Raw genomic sequence first — 21,117 nt, 5'->3', positions numbered from 1 at the left:
GCGCCGGCCAATGGGCGCGGCGGGTGGGCGCGGCGGGGGGCGTGGCCGGCGGGCGGCCAATGGGAAGCGCGCGCCGCCGCCCCTCAAATCAGCGGGCTCAGCCGGCTGGCCCCGGCGCGGAGTTGTTTGGCGGCGGGCGGGCGGGCGGCGCAGCGGGGCGGGCGGGAGGAGAAGGAGGATAAGGAGAAAAGAGAAGGGGGCTCCCCTTTGTTGCATGGGGGTGTCCAGCCGGGGCTGAGGGAAGGCAGGGAGGGGGTCGGTGCCTCCCGCTGCCCCATGGCCGTCGCTGAGGGGGCGGCCGTGCCCTACGCCGTGGAGCTGGGGCTCACCGTGCTCCACACGGCTCTCTACGCCGCGCTCTTCCTCTTCGCCTACCTGCAGCTCTGGCTGCTGCTCTACTACCGCGAGCGGCGGCTGAGTTACCACACGCTCTGCCTCTTCCTCTGCCTGCTCTGGGCAGCCCTCAGGACCACCCTGTTCTCCTTCTACCTGCAGAACTCCCTGCAGGCCCTCCGCCTCCAGCAGCCCTTCGCCCACTGGCTCCTCTACTGCCTGCCCGGCTGCCTCCTCTTCTCCAGCCTCTGCCTCCTCAACCTCTATTTCGCCGAGGTAAGTTTTGCCTTTTGGGCAAAACCCCTCCAAAATTCCTTTTTGCAACCCTGCGGGACGCCGGGGCTGGAAGCTCCTCTTCAGCCGCCTCTCTCCAAAGTTGGAGCGCCCTGGAGCCGATTCTTTGGGAATGGGAGCGCCCAGGTGAGGGTGGGAGGTGATGCCCGGGCTGTGCCCTGGGGTTTGGCTTTGGGACAGCCTGAGGGGATGCAGGGATGTGCCCCGAATCCTGCCTGGGAAGGATTGTGGGATTGTGCCCTGAATCCAGCCCTCGCTGCAGGCTTTGGGACAGGCTGTGCTGGGGGGGATGCAGGGGTTGTGTCCTGAATCCAGGCTTGGGGAGAAGCGCAGGGATTGTGCCCTGAATCCAAGCTTGGGGGGCGGGGTGGGGTTTGGGGGTGGATGGTGTGAGCTAAAAGTGCGCCCAGAATCCCAGCATCAGGGAATTTGGGGTGCGGGGTGTACCCTGAGTGCACACCCCGCATCGTGGGGGGACAGCCACATGCCCTGAATTTGGGATTTGGGAGATGCCCTGCTCCCAGGTAGGGTTTTCCTCTTTGCAACCCTGACCCACGGCGGGGTGTTTGTGGGGCTGGGGGGGGGGGCGTCACTTGAGGGACTGTTTTGCATCTTTTTTAATTTTTTTTAATTGATTCCCCTTGTGCAAAGAGGACCAGAAAGTGGCAGCAGCAGGGGCTGCTCTGGCCTGGAGTGATGCCAACCATTACGTCACCATCCAGAGCCTCTTCTGCTATTGTTGCTGCGCTCCCTCCTTCCCTCCATCGAACCCGGCTTGTTGTTCCGCAGCTTGTCTGACAAAAAAACCCCGAGATCCCTCACACAACAGCCCAGGGGGGCCCCTTCCCAGCGCCAGCATCGCTGCTGGGACAGTGCGGAGCCGCTCGTTATTGTCACCGAGCTGTGTCCCTGCTTTTCTGGCTTTCTCATCACTCATGTGGTGATTTTTAGCCTCCTTTCCTTAGTCCTTCCACTCGCCTTTATCCCCTAAAGCCCTGGCTCTCCCCTCCCCATCCTCCTCCTGAATATTTTGTTTCTGCTCCAGTTTCTCTTGAGCAGCCCTTTGCTCGCCTGCCTCCCAGTTCGCTGCCTATTTATGAAACAAGTCACCACTTTTTCCTTCCAGCTTTGTTGTTGTTGTTGGGATTCTTTGCTCTGCAGCTCTCAGCTGTTCCCCAGCCTCACAAAGGAATCGCTAGCACACAGAAATCGCTCCCATGTGTCACCCACGGGAGTTATGATTTCATTTTCCCCAGGACACCAACATTCACGTGATACTCGGAGCAGTGGGGTTGTTCTGCTGTTCTGGTTCTTTTTCCCCTCTCTTGCCCCCCAGTAAACACCTGGAGGCTTTGGGGGTGAGCTGCCTGTTGCAAAAGGTGGTGTTGATGGTGTGGCAGTGGGATAACAAATGGTGCATAGAGTGCACAAATCCATCTTGTCTGATTAAGGGAGCCTGACCTCCCAGTTGCTCCAGCCAGGAGGGATTGGTGTCCCTTGAAAAGCAGGGATTCTGTGCTCTGCTCCACAGAGTGGCTGGATTTCTGTTTTCCTCTAGGTCACTGGATTTGACAGCAGATTTGCCTCTCTGCAGGCTTGTTTAAAGGTCCTCTTAGAGTAAATCCAAATAGATTCCCAGGCTTCTCCTCCTCCCACAATATCTGTTTTTCAGTGAACTCTGCCTATATCCCACTTCTTTCTCCTTGAAGACCTAGAGCCAAGGGAAATCCTGTCTGAGGAAATAAGAGCTCTGAATCTGGAGTGGGGAAGGATAAAGTGACTTATAAAAATGGGTCTGCTTGCTTAGCTCCAGGGAGGGCCTGACACTTCCCTGGAACAACCAGGAGGGGTGTCCATCACTCTGTGGGGTTTTTGGGAGATCTCAGTGGTGAAGCTCCAGAGGTTTGGAGAAAAAAATGGAAAGCCTCTGGAGCTTTTCTGGCTCCCATGATCTAGAGGTGGCTGGTGTGTTTGCTGGTGTGACTCCAGCAGGACATACTCATCCATTCCCAGTTTTTAAGGGCCACTTGGCAGCAGCCTGTGGAAGGACACTGAGCTTCTGCTGCCCTGGGGGTGGCATCCTGATCTGAGATGTCCTCACATAAAAGCACTGGGCTGCTGCTGTGCTGAGGGCCTGGCTCATTGTCCCTGTACACAGAGCCTCCTTTGTGGAGATGCTGGAGAAATGGCATCTGGGCAAGAAAATGGCCTGTGCTGATATTTGAGCTGTTCTTGCTCGATTCACAGAGCTCCTCAGGCAGCACAGAGGCTGAGGATGGAAGGGTGGTGGGGAAGAAGCTCCAGGAAACAGATAGCCATGGAGAACTGGCATTACTTAACACTCCAGGCTGTTTCAGGGCTGAAATTCAAATTTGCTAAACTGCCTGGTGTTCCTCCTTTCTGTGGGGACAGGTTGTCCTCTTCCTATCCCATCTTGGTCCCTGAGATTCCCGAGGGGGTGCAGAGACCTGGCAGAACGAGTGTGGGATGTGTGTTTCTGTTTCATAGAGGCCCAGAATGGTTTGGGTTGGAAGAGACCTTAAAGCTCAGCCAGTGCCACCCCATGGGCAGAGACATTTTCCACTGTCCCAGCTTGCTCCAGCCTGGCCTTGGACACTTCCAGGGATCCAGGGGCAGCCACAGCTTCTCTGGGCACCCTGTGCCAGCCCCTCCCCATCCTCCCAGCCAGGAATTCCTTCCCAATATCCCATCCATCCCTGCCCCCTGGCAGTGGGAAGCCATTCCCTGTGTCCTTTCATTCCATGCTCTTGTCCTCTCCAGCTCTCTTGTAGGCTCCCTTGGGATAGTTTTTCCACCTGGAACATCCCTTTAGCATGGGAGCATTTCTTCCTTTCTACTTCAGCTTGTACCAGAAGGAGCCTTTTCCCAGGAATCTGGAGTTCACAGTCCATCAGGTCAGAATTCCTCAGATCCACTCCCAGGCTTGCCTCAATAGCTCTGATGTCCATCCTAGGATGCTCCTTTGCCTTGCCTTTGGAATAGCTCCTGTGCTGCCAGCTGCTTGAACAATGCCACCTTTCCCAAGAGTCTGCCACTTCTGCTTTTGCCCAGGACTTTCTCAGGAGCGTGGTACATGGAAATGGAAATCTATGGAAGGAGCTCAGGGTATGTAGCCTGGAGAAAAGGAGGCTCAGGGGGGACTTTCTGGCTCTGCACAGCTCCTGGCAGGAGGAGACAGCCTGGGGTGCTTGAGCTCTGCTCCCAAGGGATCAGAGACAGGAGGAAATAGCCTCAAGCTGTGCCAGGGCGGGTTTATATTGGGTATTAGTGAAAATTTCTCCATGGAAAGGGTTGCCAGGGAGGTTTGAAGTCCCCATCCCTGGAGATGTCCAAGGATCCTCTGGAGGTGGCACTCAGTGCTCTGGGCTTGTGACAAGGTGGGAATCAGGCACAGCTTGGACCTGATGGCCTTGGAGGTGTTCTCTGAGCCAAATGATTCTGTGAAATGCATCCACAACAACCTTGATCTTAAAGACCTTCTTGAGCCCCTGGCACTGCTGGTTGTCCTGGGAATCAGCAGCTGGCACAGGGGTGGGGCTGATGGTGTGCCAGAGCCCTTCACCTTGCCTGGGCTGCTCTTAGTGTTCCATCTGAGGAGACAACATCAGCCCCTTTCATCCCTTCCTGCTCCAACTGCACTGGAGACAGGCATGGAGAGAGCATCCACCCTGGGGGAGGTTTGTCTTCACTTTGTTTGTTAGGGTTAGGATCCTGCCTTGTGCAGGCACTGGGAGTGGTCCTTGGATTCATCTGTGGGAGCTGGGACGTGTCACTTTTCTTCCCTCAGCAGCTGTGACACCTCCAGTGCACCTTCTAAGGGTGAGTGTGTCTCTTGAACACACCCCTGGGGACTCTCTGGGCTGTGATGTGGGCAAGGAAATCACTTTTATGGAATAAATCCACTCATCACAAACCCAAAAGCCTCCAGCATCAGAGCTGGAGGGGTCTGTAGCTCATTTCAGCCTCACCTTCTGGCTGATGTGGAGTGCTCAAGGGATCCATGGCTCTGGAAAGGCACCTGAGTATTCCAAACTGCTGTAAAAGACTTGTTCAGAGTAAATGTTCCCAGTGCTGCTGAGACCTCTGTTCTCTGTTTTCATGCTTGATTTCTGGAGCTGGGCTCAGCTCAGGTTTGAAGGAACCATTCAGTTTGCAAGGATTGCTGCTCACAGCTTGGCCTAATGCACCTGCTGAAGCACAGGGGTCTATTTTTCCTGTTTTTCTGAAGAAGAGGATTGCTCCTGAGCTCTCTGTGCTGGATTTTTCCCAGCAGAACCCTCTGCCTGAGCTGTCCTTGGGCTCTGAGCCCCATGCAGGAGGCTCAGAGCTCGTCTCAAGGATAAGAGCCCAGAGACACCCTGTGCACACTGCTGGTGGCACCTCCTGACCCAGTCCCTGGGAAGGAAAATCAACCTTCAGATAGCTTATCAGCCTTAATAACCAAAGCAGTGGTGGCTGTTCCCTTCCTGAAGTTTTAGGAATAACTATCCAGGGGCTCATAAATGTAGGGCTGGAGCTGTGGTCTCCCTCTGCTTTCCGTGGCAGTGGGCCAAGCATGAGGCTCAAATTGCTGTTGCACTCATCACCCTGACTCAGCTTTGTGTGCCTTCATCCCTGGGGCTGCAGGGGAGGCTTTGGGAAGAGTGTCCTGCCCAAAGCAGCATCTTCCTGCGAGCCAGGGGCACTTCCCTGCTCAGCTGAGGGGCTGTTCTCAGCTGAGAACACGACATTCCCAGCTGGAATACAAGCCAGGGACTCTGCAGGGCTGTTCAGAGGCTGAGGGTACAGATGGAGTCCTAACAGCTTCCTCAGTGGATTTCCATGCTGCTGGAAGGGGTGCTGAACCAGGAGTTTCCCAGCTGGATGTCACCAATGCCTGTTTTGACAGGACAAGAGGAAACAGCCTCGAGTTGTGCCAGGGAATATTTAGATCCTAACTGGATGTTAGGAAAAAAATCTTCACTGAAAGGGTGGTGAGGTGTTGGAACAGGCTGTTCAAGACAGTGGTGGAGTCCCCAGCCCTGGAAGTGTTCAAAAAACTCGTGATGTGGCACTTCAGGGCATGGTTTAGTGGTGAATGTGGTGGTGCTGGATTGGACTTGGTGACCTTGAAGGGCTTTTCCAACCTCAGTGATTCAGTGATTCCATGGCACTCCCAGAATGCCTGAATGTCACCCACGGCAAACAAGGGAGGATTCAGGGATATTTCTGTTTTGGTGTCACCACGTGGCCCTTCCAAGGCCCAGTTTCTTGTAGCTGAGGTGAATTTTAGGGCTCAGAGTGGATTGTGCCACACTCCTGTGCTTCTGTGTGCCAGGACAAGGGGGCAGAGAGCTTTCCAGAGGCTGGATACCTCCCTCTGCTGAAGAACCACGTCTCATTCCTCACCAAGTTAAGCTCATCCTTCCTCAGCCTCGGGAAGAGGAGCCAGGCAGTGGAAGTGGCTCTTGGAAGAGAATCACTGAAGCTGTCCAACATCCTTTGAAATGCTTGGAACCACTGCAGTGGCTCAGACAACCCTCAGGTCCTGAAATGTCTCTGGAAACCCCCTTGGCAGCAGCCTGATTCCTGAAGCTCCTGTGCCATTTCTACCTCTGTGCTGACTTGGAAGCAGGAGCCAAGGAATCCCACCAGGATAAAAGCTGTCCAAGGATGCTTGGGAGGAGATGAGTGATCCTTCACTGCTGACAGGGAAGGCTCCTTGTGGGAGAACAGAAACTGAACCTCCACACCTGTGCAGTGATCCCACAGGTACAGGTGGGATCGCTCTGGATGTGTCTGTGCCTCTTCCCAAGTTCCTTCAAAGTCTCCAATCAGGACATGAGCTTTGCCTGTGGCTGAATGTGACTCCAGCTCTGGGATCCTTCCTGGTGGGGTCTGAACCTGGAGGTGGACACAACCCAGTTCCTGAGCAGTGTGAGCACAGGTTCCCTGTGCCTTTGCAGCAGGAATTCACACCTGAGCTGTGACTTGGGAGTATCTGCACCTTCCTAAACTGTCCCTGCTCCTCTCACATGGAAATCCAGCATGGCTGAGGTCCTAAAACAGCCCAAAACATTAGGAAAAGGAGATGGGTTTTTGAAGGACTTTAAAGTGATAAACTACCTTCTTTTCTTTAAATCTTCAAGGTGTGCTGTTAAAGTGCTTGTCACAAATGGGGTGTTAAATACGTTTATGGTTGTTTGGAACATGTATTTGAGTTGGGCTTGTACAAGGAAAAAGTACCATTCTTTTGGGTCCAGAGCAAGGCTTGGTGCTAATAAATAATCCAGATTCCTTGGAGATAAACAGGGAAATTAGAATCCAGCTGGGTATCCCTTGACAAAGTTGAAAGGAAACTGTAGGCTGTTTGAAGTAACCCTGTGCAAATCTTTCCTCCAGGTCATATTCAAAGTGAAATGTGCAGCTGAATTCAACAAGTACAAGTAAGTGCTGCTGTCCTGACCTTCCCTTCAAAGCTGATCCCAGGGGAACTGGCCAGAAGCTGAACAGAGCTCTAATTCCATACCTGTGCTCTGAGAAAGGAGCAGAGTTGCACCTTGGAGCAGAACTGGGAGCTTTAGGTGTGCCAGGAGAGCTCAAGCATCCCAGTTCCCCTGGGTGGTCTCTTAGGGGCACTCTGAGCTGTCCCAGCCCAGGAAATACCTGCAGAACAAGGCTTGAGCAATGGGTGAGCCCCAGGTTTGTGCAGCCCAGGTGCTTCCCAGGGAAACCCAGGGTGGAAAATGCAAGCTCCAGTGGCTCTCAATAAAGGAGTTGCAGTGGTTGTGATGACTCATGGCTTATTGACTGGAGTTAATGCAGAGCTGGAGCAACACTTAAAATCTGCAAGATAAGAACCTGACTGTCAGAAGATGAGTCTTGTAACTCATGACTGCTTACGCTGCTCATGTGTTATGAGAGCAGCTCCAACAAATCCTCTGCAGCCTTGGGCTGCCAATACAACCCCTGAAATTTGCTGGAATGCCTGAACTTCCCAGCAAGCCGAGCACTGGGAGGCTCTGCTGAGACAGGAGGGAGGTGCAGAATGAACCTGGCCTTGTCTCACTGACCATTTTTCCCCTCACCATCTCTCCAGGGTCCTGTTGTACCTGGGCTCCATCCTCACCAGCCTCCTGTTCCTGGTTGTGAATTTAACCTGTGCAATGCTGATCCACGGCGAGGTCCCGGAGAAGCAGCTGAGGTGGACGGTCCTAGCCCGGGCTCTGCTCAACGACAGCCTCTTCATCCTCTGTGCCATCTCCCTGGCCTGCTGCATGTGCAAACTGGGAAAGATGTCTTCAGCCAACGTCTACCTCGAGTCCAAGGTGGGTGAATGCCTTGGGAATTCCCACTGGGACTGCTCAGCTGGATTTGGGTCTGCTCACTAAGGGCAGCACTGGCCTGGTGGCACCCGAGCTGCTCTTGCTCAAATTCTCCTTCCAGTGTGGAGGTGGCAACTCTTGGATTCCTCCTTTTCACAAAGTGCATGCTCCTGCTGTGGGAGTGATGTTTCCTGCATGTTTTAGGGGAATACTTTGTCTGCAGCTTTGGCATAACAGATTTATGAGCTGCTACTGCTTTTCAGGCATAGAAAAATTCCGGTTTGCCTTGAGGAGAGGGTTCTCTCAGAGCAGCAGATGCAGTTTTTGCTGTGTGTTTTACCTGAAGCAGGTGTTTCACGATTCCCTGCAAAGGGGATCCCCCAGAAATGCAGCTTTAGCTGGACTCTGCTTGGGTAGGATGAGATGTCCTGGATGAGATAAGCATTTTGGAATGGGAGCAGAAGTTGCTGTAGGTCCTGTCCCAAAGCGGGATGGGTGGGGGTCTGAACACACACAGCTCTTTCCCAGCAGATAGGGAAGTGGAAAAGCCACCAGCAGTGTGGCAGGAGGCTGCAATCAGTGTCCACTTGAGTGCCTGGAAACACCTAGAGGAAAAACCTAGAGAGCACCTGAGCATAGCTAGCTGAAGCTGAGGCTTTCTGGAGATGTCTGGCTCCTTAAGCAGCAGGAATGGTTTCCTGGAATGTAGGATGTGTGGGCTGGGTCTGGTGTCCTGCCTGGCTCCTGTGACAGCTGTCCAGAGGCTGCAGGTTGCATCCAGCTCTGCAGGGAGGCAGGGGCAGAGAAGCTGCTCACATCCCTGCAGGCCTGGGCCTGGTGTCCAGCTCTGACTGGCTCTGGACACTCATTAACTCACCCAGTTCCCCAGTGCAGGAACTTCCTCTCCTCACACACCCGAGGCTACCCCTGGGCTGTGTACAACATGCTCCAGGGAAGCCTCTGCTCTCCACTTGGATACTCACCCTGGCTGCCTGCTGAAGGTCTCTGCCTCCCTCCCCTGCCTTGGGGGCATCCTCTGATGTTGTGTTTGGGAAATTGCTGCAGAAACAGGCTGAGGATGAGCAGAAATGTTACACAGATGCCCCAGGAGGTTGTCCTGCCCCTGAACTCAAAGGCACACATCAGGGCTGGGGGCTGCTGCCTCCACACTGAAGGTGGGAACGTTGGGGCTGTGGGAAGGAGGCTAGACTGCAGCCAGCTCCTGTCCTGGGGTCCTTGTGAGTTGGAGATCTGCTTCAGCAGCCTTTGTGCCTCGTTGTGCTGGCCTGAGCAGCACAGGCTCAGCTTCCAGTGGCAGCAGGGCTGTCACTTGTCTCTTGGCACCTCTCCTGCTGATGCTCTCAAGACACTGTCCTGAGCTCCAGATCTAGGAAAATAGAGCTGGGATGTGGAGCAGACCAGTGGGATGAGCTTCCTCAGCAGATTCTCTGCTTAAACACAAAGGTAGCTCAGGTGCTGAAGGGTGTTTGTCCTTCAGTGTGACTTGCTGCCTCCCAGCAGCCATTAAAGGGATTCATGGATGGATTTAACAAAACCTGGTTTGTCTCAACATTCCTGAGTGATTTGAGTTAGAAGAGATCTTAAATCCCATCCAGATCCAACCCCCTGCCATGGGTTTCCTTTAACTAGATCAGGTTGATCCAAGCCCATCCAGCCTGGCCTTGGACACTTCCAGGGATCCAGAGGCAGGTACAGCTTCTCTGGGAACCTGTGCCAGGGCCTCAGTTCCCTCACAACCAAGACTTTACTCCCAATATCCCACCTAACCCTGCCCTCTGTCTGTTTGAAGCCATTCCCTTTGGAAATGGTCTCTTTCCATCTTTCCTGTGGGCTCCCTCCAGGTACTGGGGTTCAGGCTCTGGGTCAGCATCTCCCTGGACCCCACAGTTTGGAGCTGGCTGCCAAAGTCCTGCCAGGGACAGTGCCTCAGATCCTTCCCTGCTCCCAGGCAGCTCTGGCTGTGTGGCTCCTGCAATGAACTCATCACATGAGGAAGCTCTTAGCCAGCTCTGAATATTTTAGCAACAACATACAAATGTTCTGGGTCATTCTTGCCTGCACAGCTGCTCATGCATTAAAGGGAACAGGGAAGAACATCACAGCTCTGTATTAAAACTCTCTTTATTTCTTCCTGTCCCAGGGAACATCTGTCTGCCAGGCTATTCTGGTGGGATCTGTAGTGGCCCTCCTGTATTCCTCAAGGGCTTGCTATAACCTGGTAGCTGTGGCCATATCGCCAGACAATGTTCCTGGTCCTTTTAACTATGGCTGGGACAACCTTTCAGACAAGGTGAGTGTGTGACCCCCCAGTCCAGACCCAGTGAAGTGAAATGCAGTCACTCCTCACCCTGTGAGGGTGAACAGGGAGCTCTGGGGGGTGTCTGGGTAGCTGAACCCCCACATGAGCTGCCTTTCTGCCTGCTGGCTCTCTCCACCCAGCAAACCTGAGTCCTCCTCTCTCCAGCCACTTCTTCAGGAAGGATTCCCTGTTGTGCTCTTCCCTTTCAGCCTGCCAACTCTTTCTTTTGAGGGAGAGGAGGGACAGCTCAACTAGAGCAGAACAGCAATGCTTAATCAGGCATGGCTGTGTGTGAGGGACAGTCAGTGGTGTGGCAGTGAGCTCCCAGTGCCCTGGTAGCACCCTCTGAGCAGAACCAGCAGCCAGGTGAAGGTCACTGTGCTGCTTTGGGGACTCCTGCCTTTGGAAAGGTTTCTCTGCACTCCCAGTTCCAGCGTTTGGGAGCTCTGTGGGTGGCTGGGATGACAGAGACCCCTCTGCCTTGTGCCCACAGGTGCACGTGGAGGTGAGCAGCGAGGAGTACGTGGTGTTTGGAGTGGTCCTGTTCCTCTGGGAGCTGGTGCCAACCACCTTCGTGGTGCTGTTCTTCCGCGCTCAGAGACTGAGCCAGAACCTGGTAGGCCTGAGCAAGTCCCCCTGTGCTGGGAGGATGCCTGAAGTGACTTTTGGGAATGTTTTGCTTCTGGCCTAACTCTTTTTTCCTTGGCAGACTCCAGCAGGGATGGTCAACAGCCACAGCTACAGCTCCAGGGCCTATTTCTTTGACAATCCCAGGCGCTACGACAGCGACGATGACTTGTCACGGCTCGGGGCCAGGGAAGGAGGGTAAGGAAGGCTTGTGCTGCTGCTCTGCTGCCCTCTGGGGCAGCAACAGAGATCCTGGCTTCTGCTCTAGGAAAAGCTTTGGTGGAAGAGGCAGCTTGGGCAAGGTAGATGGGGCTTTTGTTCCCCTGTGCAGCTCGCAAGGAGCTGTTTTTATTGGGCAGAAGTGAGCAGCTCAGAGGTGGATGGTGCTCACAGGTGGAGATTGCAGGACAGGAGGGCTGGGATCCTTTTCAGAGGGCTCTGAAATGATCTCCAGAGGGATTTCTTCACTGAGGAGTGAGAGCTGCTGAAGTTCTGGAAGGTAGTGGGGACAAAGCTCTGCAGGCAGTGCTGGTGTGGGGAGAATGGTCAGGTATCCCCAGCAAAACTCTTAGGAGGCATTCTGGTAGGCCTGTCAGCATGGAATCATGGAATAGTTAGGGCTGGAAGGGACCTTAAAGCCCATCTTGTTCCACCCCCTGCCATGGGCAGGGACACTTTCTGTATCCCAGGCTGCTCCAAGCTCAGTCCAACTTGGCCTGCAACACTTTCCTTCCTTTCCACTTTGCTTCCAAGTCCCTGTTGGAATAAATCAGCTGAGCCTCCATTTCCTTCATGCAGAAAGCCAATTCTTTATTCAAAAAGTCCATGTTTGTAGGAAATATCAGAAAGCACTGTGTTAAACCTAATTGGTCAGTAATGCAGTGAAGCTCAGTTCATTGATCAGTAAGGGTTGCTGTAGATGTCTATCAAGTTTTCTCTCTCTAGTTATGTTTACATTTTTCATTTGTGGGTTCTCATGGCACAAATCTTATTATTTACACAGGTGCATTTGTTTTTCACCCTCAGAATAGATTGTTGTGTTAAAGGAACTTCTGGATTCTCAAAATAGCTTCACATGGGAACATGCAAATTGCTTGTTAGCTGCACTTAGAAGAAATGACAGGCCAGCTTTGGCAATTTGATTTCATAAAGCCTTTCTGTTATAATTCTTCTACCTGTCTAGGACATCTCACCCTTTTCATTAATTTAAAAAAGGCTCTGTTCTGATGTTAAAACAGCTTACTCTTGTGAGGGTATTATCTCATTAAGGTTATCACTGGTTATCTGTTAGATATGTGATAAGATGCATAAAGGACCGATTACAATCAACAAAACGTAGCAAATTCTATCTTGTCATTGACACAGGGTTTTGCAGCATGAGAAAACAATAATGTCCAATGTCTCTTAGGGAAGTGGAAATAACTGACCATTGTTTTAAAGTCCAAATAGTTGAGACTCAGGAGAAAGTCCATTAGCTGAGGTGATCGGTGTCTGATCAAACAAACAGGTGACCACTTCGAACCTGCTGCTGATAAAACACAAGCACGCCCTCTCTTGAAGTCAATGAATCAATTAGGCTTTGCTAATTGAGGCACAGTCAATTGGGATTTAGATTTGATAATCTCTTTTTCAAATTTCTACTGTAAATATTGCATTATTCAAAATCATTTGTTGTCTAAATTTCTAATGTACATATTACATTATTTGGATGGTCTTAAAGTACTAAATTCTCCTTTTTGTTTTTGTAAAATGAGATGCATGTCTTTGGCTGTAAGCGTGAGGAAACATCAAGGTGAAACAATACATGTAGTGAACAAGAAACTGACTGCAATCAGGAATAAGTCAGGTACAACAATTAAGACTACTTCAGATAATACACATAATAAATAATACATGTGAAATTAGGTAATTAGGAATGTCTGAAATACTGTACCATCATCCCAGAGTCTGCAAACAGCTGACAAACCTCAATTTAGTGAGGCCTTGGATAATTATTTCCAGATAATAATTCCCAAGCTCACTCTAAAGATAGGTTCAGCTGTCATATATAAAAGGTCAAATTGCCAAGTCAAAGTGACCTGAATCTAGTTTTGATGCAGAAAACATTGGGTTTATTGACAAATTCTCCATCCAGGTAGAGCTAAGGCCTGGCCACAGCCCAGGCTCCATCTGGGAGGGAATTCCTTAAACACATTTTAAAACAAGGCTCTTCAGAATAGCAGTTATGAGTAAAGGCCTTGGGGTTAAAGACTAGCCAAGCCATCTAGTAGTTGGATCCCTACAAAGTTTCCTTCAGGATAGAGGTGCTTCAAACACAGCAAACTGCTGGAGTGCTTCTGTAATAACTGGGGAAAATCCCAAGACCAGCAGTTCAGAGGAGGCTTTCAATGAAGCTCAAATATCTTTTCTTGGAACTCTGAAAAATACTTAAAATTATGATGCAGCATTGGGTCAAACCACAGAGCCAGTGCAGGGACTAGCCAGAGAGCTCAGCTGGTCTAAGAGATGCATAAGCAGCTAGGGAACAAAAAAGAAAGATCCTGAAAGGACATGTGTCTTTTATATAATTACACAAAGAGATGTTAAAGCATATAAGAAGCTGGCTATAAATACAGTAATAACATCTTATGAATGATGCCTTTGATAAAATCAGTAAATTCACATCCTGTAATCAATATACCAGTGGTAACCCTCTTAGGAAGTTGAGATAGCACCTTTCTAAACCAGTCATGTACCTGTGACAGTAAAATGTACCAAAGGAAAGCACTAAAACAGCTTACAATCAACAACAGCCATAATGTAGAATCACAGCTGACTCTTCTGTGTTATCTATGGAAGATAAAACAGCAGAGATTGTAAGGAGCAATAGAATCTTCAACAAAATCAAGGGTGAACACACTGTGTCTTCTTTATCCACAAATAAGTGTTTATCAGTGTTTCATTGCAGCTGTTTTAGTCATCTTAAAAGAAAACAGCTTTATATCTTACAATGTAGAAGGGCAATATTTAACTGTCTTAGATTACAGTGCAAGATGTAACCAGATGTATTCTATCCCCATCTGTTAAAACCAGGTTGGGGAGTGTTCTTTATCTCTTCCATGACCCATCCCTCATAACTCTGTGGGGATGGCTTCTGTTAATGGGCCAGCTGTTAAAACCAGCTAGGACAGTTTTCTTTATCTCTCCCACAACCAATCCTCCCTCTAGGAGATCTCTTCTGTTCGTGGGCCATTGAGTGTCCCTGCATGGCTGATAAAAATTCCACCATCCCGTTGTGAGATGCTCCACCCAGGGGGAGGAGCCAAGCATTCTTATCTGGATATAATCTGAGACTTGGAACACCACAGGCTGGCTTTTTCCACTGCATTCCCAGAGGAAGAGCAGACCTTTCTATGCCACCAGTGGACCTTCAGAGGAAAACTCCCCCCTTGTGCAGGATCCTGCTCCAGCAGAAGTGCAGCTGGCACTGCAGGAGGGCTGAGCCATCACCCTGACCCACAGGCTGTCAGGTAGTATTCTACACTTTATTTATGATCTAATCATATCTAAACTTTAAAGAACTGCTGCAGCTAAAATTCAAGGTTATAGGACTTAGTTAAGAAGTTAAAATAAATTGCTGCTAATAACCCTGGGAGTTATTAGCAGCTCAAGGACGTGGTGGTGAAGGAGATGCTCACCAAGAAGTCCACGCTCCACAACCAGATGGACTCAGACCACCACACCCAGGCCCTGCAGGACAGGTTTGTGACAGCGAGCGGGAACAACCAAATTAAGGAATTTCACCAGAAACACCCAAATAAGATCTGTGTTCCTATGTCAGTCTAGTTTGAGGAGCTGCAGAATTCCAGAGACAACCTGAGTGAAGAAGCTCAGAATCCGGTGGAATTTACAGATGAGGAAGGGTACAGGCAATACTTGGATTTGCATGATTGTTACCTCAAGTAATCTAACCTGAAATCATCAGAGAAATTGGATTATATCACTTACTTATCCACATTTGACCAACTCCTTGATATTCCCAAGGAGAGAAAAAATGCTGAATATAAGAGGTATCTTGGATTGCTCCTTGAGTCCTTGCAGGATTACAGAGATCGAGTGAAACCATTACTGGACCAGAATGAACTTTTTGGGAAAATTCAGAGTTTGAGAAGAAGTGGGAGAACAGCACATTCCTGGGCTGGCTGAAAGAGACCAGCAGTGCCCTCGTGACACCCACCTGGAGCTCTCAGCCTTCTCCTCCTGGGAGGAATTGGCCTCCCTGGGACTGGACAGGTTAAAAGCAGCCTTGCTGGCTTTGGGACTGTGGAGGAGTGTGCTCAGAGGCTTTTTAGCAAAAAGGCAAATCCCTGGAAGCACCTGATCCTTCCTTGTTTGCTGAGAATCCAAAGACAAAAGGAAGCAAGAGAGACACTGAAAGAAATAAAGGTTTTGTGTTCCTGAAGCTCAGATTTATAAGCACATGGAAGTTCTTGGGAACAAGGACACCTCACCCACGGGAACATGCAGCATAAGCAGGCATGGACAGGGGAGGAGAGAGAGGAGGAGGAAGAGCAGATCAGCGAGAGTGAAGATGAAGAAAATGAAACCATTTATAACCCTAAAAATCTGCCTCTTGGTTGGGATGGGAATCCCATTCTGTGCTCGTTGTACAAACTCCATGGTCTCAACATCAACTACAACTGTGAGATTTGGGGTGACTTTGAGGGCCCAAAGCGTTCCAGAGCCACTTTGCAGAGTGGAGACTTGCCCATGGAATGCGGTGCCTGGGCATTCCCAGCACAGCACACTTTGCCAACATCACAGGGATTGAGGATGCAGTCTCATTGTGGGCAAAGCTGAAACAGCAGAAGGCTTTGGAGAGGTGGCAGCGTGATACAGAGGAGGGCTGTGAGGATTCCAGTGGGAATGTGGTAAATAAAAAGACCTACAAAGACCTGAAGTGCCAAGGGCTGCTGCAGCTGTCCCCAGGTGAAGGATCACACATCTGCAGAGAGAGAGGATCTGGCAGCAGCTCTGACTTCTTCATTGTCTGGATTTTCTATGTGTATGAATATAGATTTCAAGAATACTTTATAGAGTCACTTTCTAGTAAGCCCCTTAGACGTTGTTTTATATAAAAAACCAAAACAAAAAAACAGAGCAGAGGCTCAGCGGCCAAGCCACATGCCAGGGCAGGGGGAAACCTGCCACACTGCCCCATATCTACAACAGATCCTTTAGATGAGCAGCATTTAAATATAGATCAGCCAATCCCAAGTGATGGGCAGGCACCACCCCAAAAAAGGGGGAGGAGGGCAGAGCTGCCCTGTGCCACCGCCAGCTAGGGCAGGGAAAGCTCTGTGGCACCATCCTGCACTGCTGCACCTCTGTTCTCCCCCTTAAAATACTTGTTGAAGAAGAGGAGGGGAAAAGGCAAGAAAACAAACCCTAAATCTGCACACTGTAAGGAGAAAACCACCAAAAGACAAATGTAGAAAATGCTAGAAAGGCACCAAGCGCCCACAGCTCCCCTCTTCTGTTTTGGAGTCTCAGAGTTCTGCAGGGGAGCGCTGACCCGGGAGCCCAGCCCTGGTGGAGCCCCTGGGTCAGGAAAGAAGCTTTGCTACAAAAATCCTTTTCAGCCCCTGCTGGTCCTGCAGTTTGAGCTCTGCTGGAGGATGAGACCCGCTCAGATGGCTGCAGTGCCACCACCTGCAGTCACCACAGCTCCTCAGAGAGCGAAGCCAGCCCTGAGCCTCCTGTCCGTGCCATCTGGGGGTTGCCCTGGAGATCATTTTGCAAGAGTGCACAGCTAAGTTCTGGTTCTGGGCTCCTGGCTCTTCATTTGTTTCTCCACATGGTTTGACTCTTGCTGCCCCTACTGCCACGTCCAGCTCTGGGAGAGAAGGGAAAATGACCCACACGGGGGCTGTGTGCTCCCAAGCACCTGCACACAGGGATGCACACACAGGCACTGTCCCAGAACAAGAGTGGAGGCTCAGGCTCCACTAAATGCATTTGCCAAATCAGGGACCAGCCCCTGGACCCCACAACACAGTGACAAAGCTATCAGCATATATGTTGGATTGCTCTGGAGAATGGTTTTTCCCTCCCCAGAGACCCCTGTAGCTGTGACCATGTTAGTTTAACCCTTTCTTCCTTGAGCCAATTGTCTGGGAGCCAAGTATCCTTTCCTGTACAGAGCCTAGATGAGGTGCTGTCCCTTCCTTGTTCACCCTCTTTCCCTCTTCCTTCTATGAAATAAACATCTTGGACCACATCAGGGGTTGGAGCCTCTTTTGCCTTGCTCCCGAAATACTTCCCCCCAAGGCCTCGCAGATCTGGGCTAGCCTGGTAACTTTGGGGGGGCTGTGGGGAGTAGATATTTCACATATACCTATCATACTTTCTCTCCTTTTCCCCACACATTTGCCTCTTAACTCCCAGTTTGGCTTTCTTTCCATGACGGGTTCGTTTGTGCACAGTTGCCGCTCCCACGTGCCAGTTCCATTCTGTGACTTGTTTCCCCACTCCTTAGGAGACACTTTCTGCTTCTTGGCTGTTCACTCACCACCATTCTTGAGTTGCTGGGCCCTTCTCTCCTCAGCAGCCTTAGGCTGCCTCACCTTCCACAACCCTTTCAGCCGCGTATCTCCCGCAGTTTTATGGGCTGATTTGCATTCTGCAACTCTCAATTTTGTTCTTACCTGGTGCTCACTTTCTCCCAGGAGTTGTGCTCATTTCTGTGCATCCCACACCATCTGCAGCTCCCATGCCCAGGTTCTGCTTCACTGGCTGCTCCTGTCTTTGCTTGTTCTGCACCGATCCCACAGCTTTATGTCCTCGCTGCTTGGATTTCTTTCCGTGCTGTGTCTGGTCTTGTTGCAGGCTGCTGTTTGCTGCTGCCTCAGCTGTGCTCGTGGCTGGCTGCAATCTCCCTTTCATGACTTTGTATATTCCATCTCTAAATCCCATCTCACCCTCCGCTCCTGTGCTCAGCTTGGCTCATTTCACTTTTTTTTTGCATCAGTCACGTCTTTGGGGTCACCATGTGTGGGAATTGATCAGTTGAGCCTCCATTTCCTTCATGCAAAAAGCCAATTCTTTACTCACAGAGCTCATATTTATAGGAGCTTTCAGCACTGTGTTAAACCTAATTGGTCAGTAATGCAGTGAAACTCAGTTCATTGATCAGTAAGGGTTACTGTATATGTCTATCAAGTTTTCTCTCTCTAAGATATGTTTGCATTTTTCCTTTGTGGGTTCTCATGGCACAAATCTTATTATTTACACAGGTGCATTTGTTTTTTACCCTCAGAATAGATTGTGTTAAAGGAACTTCTGGATTCTCAAAAGAGCTTCACATGGGAACATGCAAATTGCTTGTTAGCTGCACTTAGAAGAAATGACAGGCCGGCTTTGGTAATATTAGCAGAGCGGGGCCTAATTTCATAAGGCCTTTCTTTTATAATTCTTCCACCTGTCTACAGCACCTCACTTGCTGCCCAGAGGTGTAGTGAGCAGTTCAGAGCTCTGGCTCCTTTTGACCAGTGGGACCTGGTGCTCTTCTCCTTGTAGCTGCCTCATTGAAGCCAAGTTCCTTGGAGATATCTCACCTTCAAACTTCAACCCCCGGAGCAGAAATCTGGAGGCACCAAATTCTTAATCCCTAAAAAATCCACGCCTGTTTATTTTCTGCTTTTCCTGCAGCTTGGCCACCTCTCAGAGTCTGTTTTTTCTGTCTCTCCTGCAGCTTGGCCACCCCTCAGTGCTCGGGCTGCTACGGTTCCCTGGCTGGCACGGACGGCGGGAGCGCTGCGGACAGCGCGCCCTTGCTCTGCGCCGCGGGCGGCTCGGAGATCAACCAGCACCAGCACAGCTCCCACCCTGCCCCGCAGAGCTGAGGAGGCTCCCTCTCTTCCCAGAGTGGCACTCGTGTATAGGATTGTAACCTGGTTTTCCTCTTTTCCTCCTCTCCCCCCGAAGCATCTAACTCATGACACAAACATTCCACTACCTGCCGCAGCCGCGGGACTGAGCCCAGGGCTGCAGGCAGTTAAAAGTCAGAGAACTGTGACTTTAAGGTACCATGTAGCAAAGTGAAGCTGAACTCTCTGGAAGCTTTTTTCTTTTTTTTTTCTTGGTCTGGTCTTCAAGATGTTGGCAGCTAAATGCACCAGAGCTTCCTCACTAGAAAAGAAACATCAAATGCATATTTGCACTTTTATCTGCACACTTGGAAGGAACGAATCTCACTCGGGCTGTGCTTGGCCTGAGACTGTTCTAGTTACTGTTTTAATTGCACATCCAGAGCTGGGAGAGGCACTGTCTTCTGCAAAGACGTGTTCCCTGAAGGACTCTGCATCCTGCCTCCCTGGGAGCGGGGAGCTCTGTCTGGGCAGGGCCCCCGGCGCTGGATGCTCGAGTTTACTGTGCCATATTCCCACCTGGCAGGGCTGGGTGAGGCCTGGGGGCTCGGGGGTGTCCTGCCTGCTGCTCCCAGCTGGCTGCTGGGCTGTCCTCCCTGGGCTGTGTCTCAGAGCTGAGTGAGCTCAGTGCTCCTGCTGCCTCCTGATGACCCCGCTGGCCCGTGGCAGAGGGACAGGTCTGGCTTTTCCCTGCAGGGAGAGGCTGGAGCTGGCTCAGCAGGAGTGTGTGTGTGCAGGAATGTGTGTGAATCCAGGGCTGCTGCACCCCCTGGGTGCTGGGAGCAGCCCTGCTCCCCCTCCTCGGTGCCCACAGTGGGGCTCCCCTCGTCCCCCTCAGTATTAAATTGCATTTAGCAGATAACCAAGAGTTTTAACCTGAAGTGAATGTGAACTGCTGGGTCCCCACTGAGGTGCAGGGGATGTGTGGCTGCCTGTGGAACGTTGCTGTTGCAGAAGGACGGGGCAGAAACCACAGGGATCTGCTCTTTGGGCTCCTTACTCTGCCCTCCCCAGAGCTGGGAGTGCTGGGTCAGGCTGGGACAGGTCCCTCTGTCTTTCCTTAACCAAAATAGCCAAGTTTGACCTAGCCTGGGCTCTTTGGAGATGAGGCTTGGTGTTATTCCTGGCTTGTCCCTGAGCCAGCCCTGGGGATGAGCAGAGCAGCTTTGGATAAAGGCACTGGTGCAGGGAGGGAGCTGCTCTGCCCATGGGGCAAATCCACCCTGGCACTGCCTTTAACCTGCTGCTCCACCCCGGGGTGACCCTGGGGGACAGGGAATGCTGTGCTGGGAGCTGGAGGGACCCGGGGCAGCCTCAGTGCTGAGAGCTGTGAGAGCAGCCCCAGCCCTGGGGTATCCTCTCCTCACCAGCCTGGTGCCCCTGAGCTCGGTGTCACTTGTCCCACTGCCCTGTCCCTGTGCTCCCCCTGCTCACCTCCTGCTGGCCCCAACAAGCAGCGAGTCCTGCTCCCTTTTTGGAGAAGGCACAGATGGGAACTCTCAGCACAGCCTTTGCTGAGCCCTGACCCAGAGCTCCACCCTGGCTGCTCCCCTGTCTCCTGGCAGGAACGGGCTGCTCCATCTCCATCCCTGCTTGGCTTGTGGCAAAGCTGCTGAAGGGCCAGGCACTGTCACCCTTCCTTCTGCTCCCATAAGCCTCCAAAGACAGCAAGTGACACTCGTGGCCCCTGTTCTTGCTTAAATTCCAAAGCACTAGGAGCACTTTAAGTTTTACTTTGGAGGGAAAGGAGTGTAGTGCAAAAAAAAAAAAAAAAAAGAAAAAAAAAATTTTAAAAATCTACAAAATCCAAGGGCTACAGGCTCATTGTTCCTCTTGCACTGAAGCACACACCCACACTACGATCTTCCTGGATTTTTTGGGATGGCAGGTCAGGGCAGTGAGCCTCGTTGCTGATGGACCCCTGAGCGTCTGGCCAAGCGTTTGGGTTTTACTCCTTTGTCCGAACCGACCGCTCCTCCCGGGGCCGGTCCCGTGTTTTACTGAAGTAATTTATAGCTGAGAAGTTACAAGGACTTTTTTAATGCATAGTTGCCTTTCATTAAACTTTCTTTTGGGGTTTTTTTTGTGGGTGTTTTTTGGTTTGGTTTTATTTTTGGTATGGTTTAACCGTGTTCTGGCTTTGCAGGTGGGCAGCAGCTGCTGCCCCAGGAGCTGTGGCCAATGAATGTACCTATTTGTTCTTCACTAAACTGTAACCAAGCACTACTCTGTTGAAATAAATTTAAAAAAAAAAAAAGACTTCCCTTGAAGTTGTTTTTTTATGCAGCAGGAAGTTGGTGTAACCACACTG

General features: G+C 51.1%; 1 protein-coding gene and 1 pseudogene across 1 annotated transcript; both read left to right on the top strand.

Annotated features, from left to right (window-relative positions):
• Positions 1-91: 91 nt before the first annotated feature.
• GPR137C (G protein-coupled receptor 137C) lies at positions 92-20,602 on the top strand. The gene is made up of 7 exons (XM_002200418.7): positions 92-609; positions 7,030-7,073; positions 7,727-7,955; positions 10,114-10,263; positions 10,766-10,888; positions 10,982-11,097; positions 18,632-20,602. The coding sequence occupies exons 1-7, from the start codon at positions 277-279 to the stop codon at positions 18,780-18,782; spliced, it is 1,146 nt and encodes a 381-aa protein (XP_002200454.2). The 5' UTR covers positions 92-276; the 3' UTR covers positions 18,783-20,602.
• On the top strand, positions 13,731-16,019 carry LOC121470033 (splicing factor 3A subunit 3 pseudogene; annotated as a pseudogene).
• Positions 20,603-21,117: the final 515 nt, after the last annotated feature.

Source organism: Taeniopygia guttata, chromosome 5, assembly GCF_048771995.1.
Source record: "Taeniopygia guttata chromosome 5, bTaeGut7.mat, whole genome shotgun sequence".
In the NCBI taxonomy this organism is placed as follows: Eukaryota; Metazoa; Chordata; class Aves; order Passeriformes; family Estrildidae; genus Taeniopygia; species Taeniopygia guttata.
Note: the sequence above shows the minus strand (reverse complement) of the source record. Positions and strands in the feature narration are given on the sequence as shown.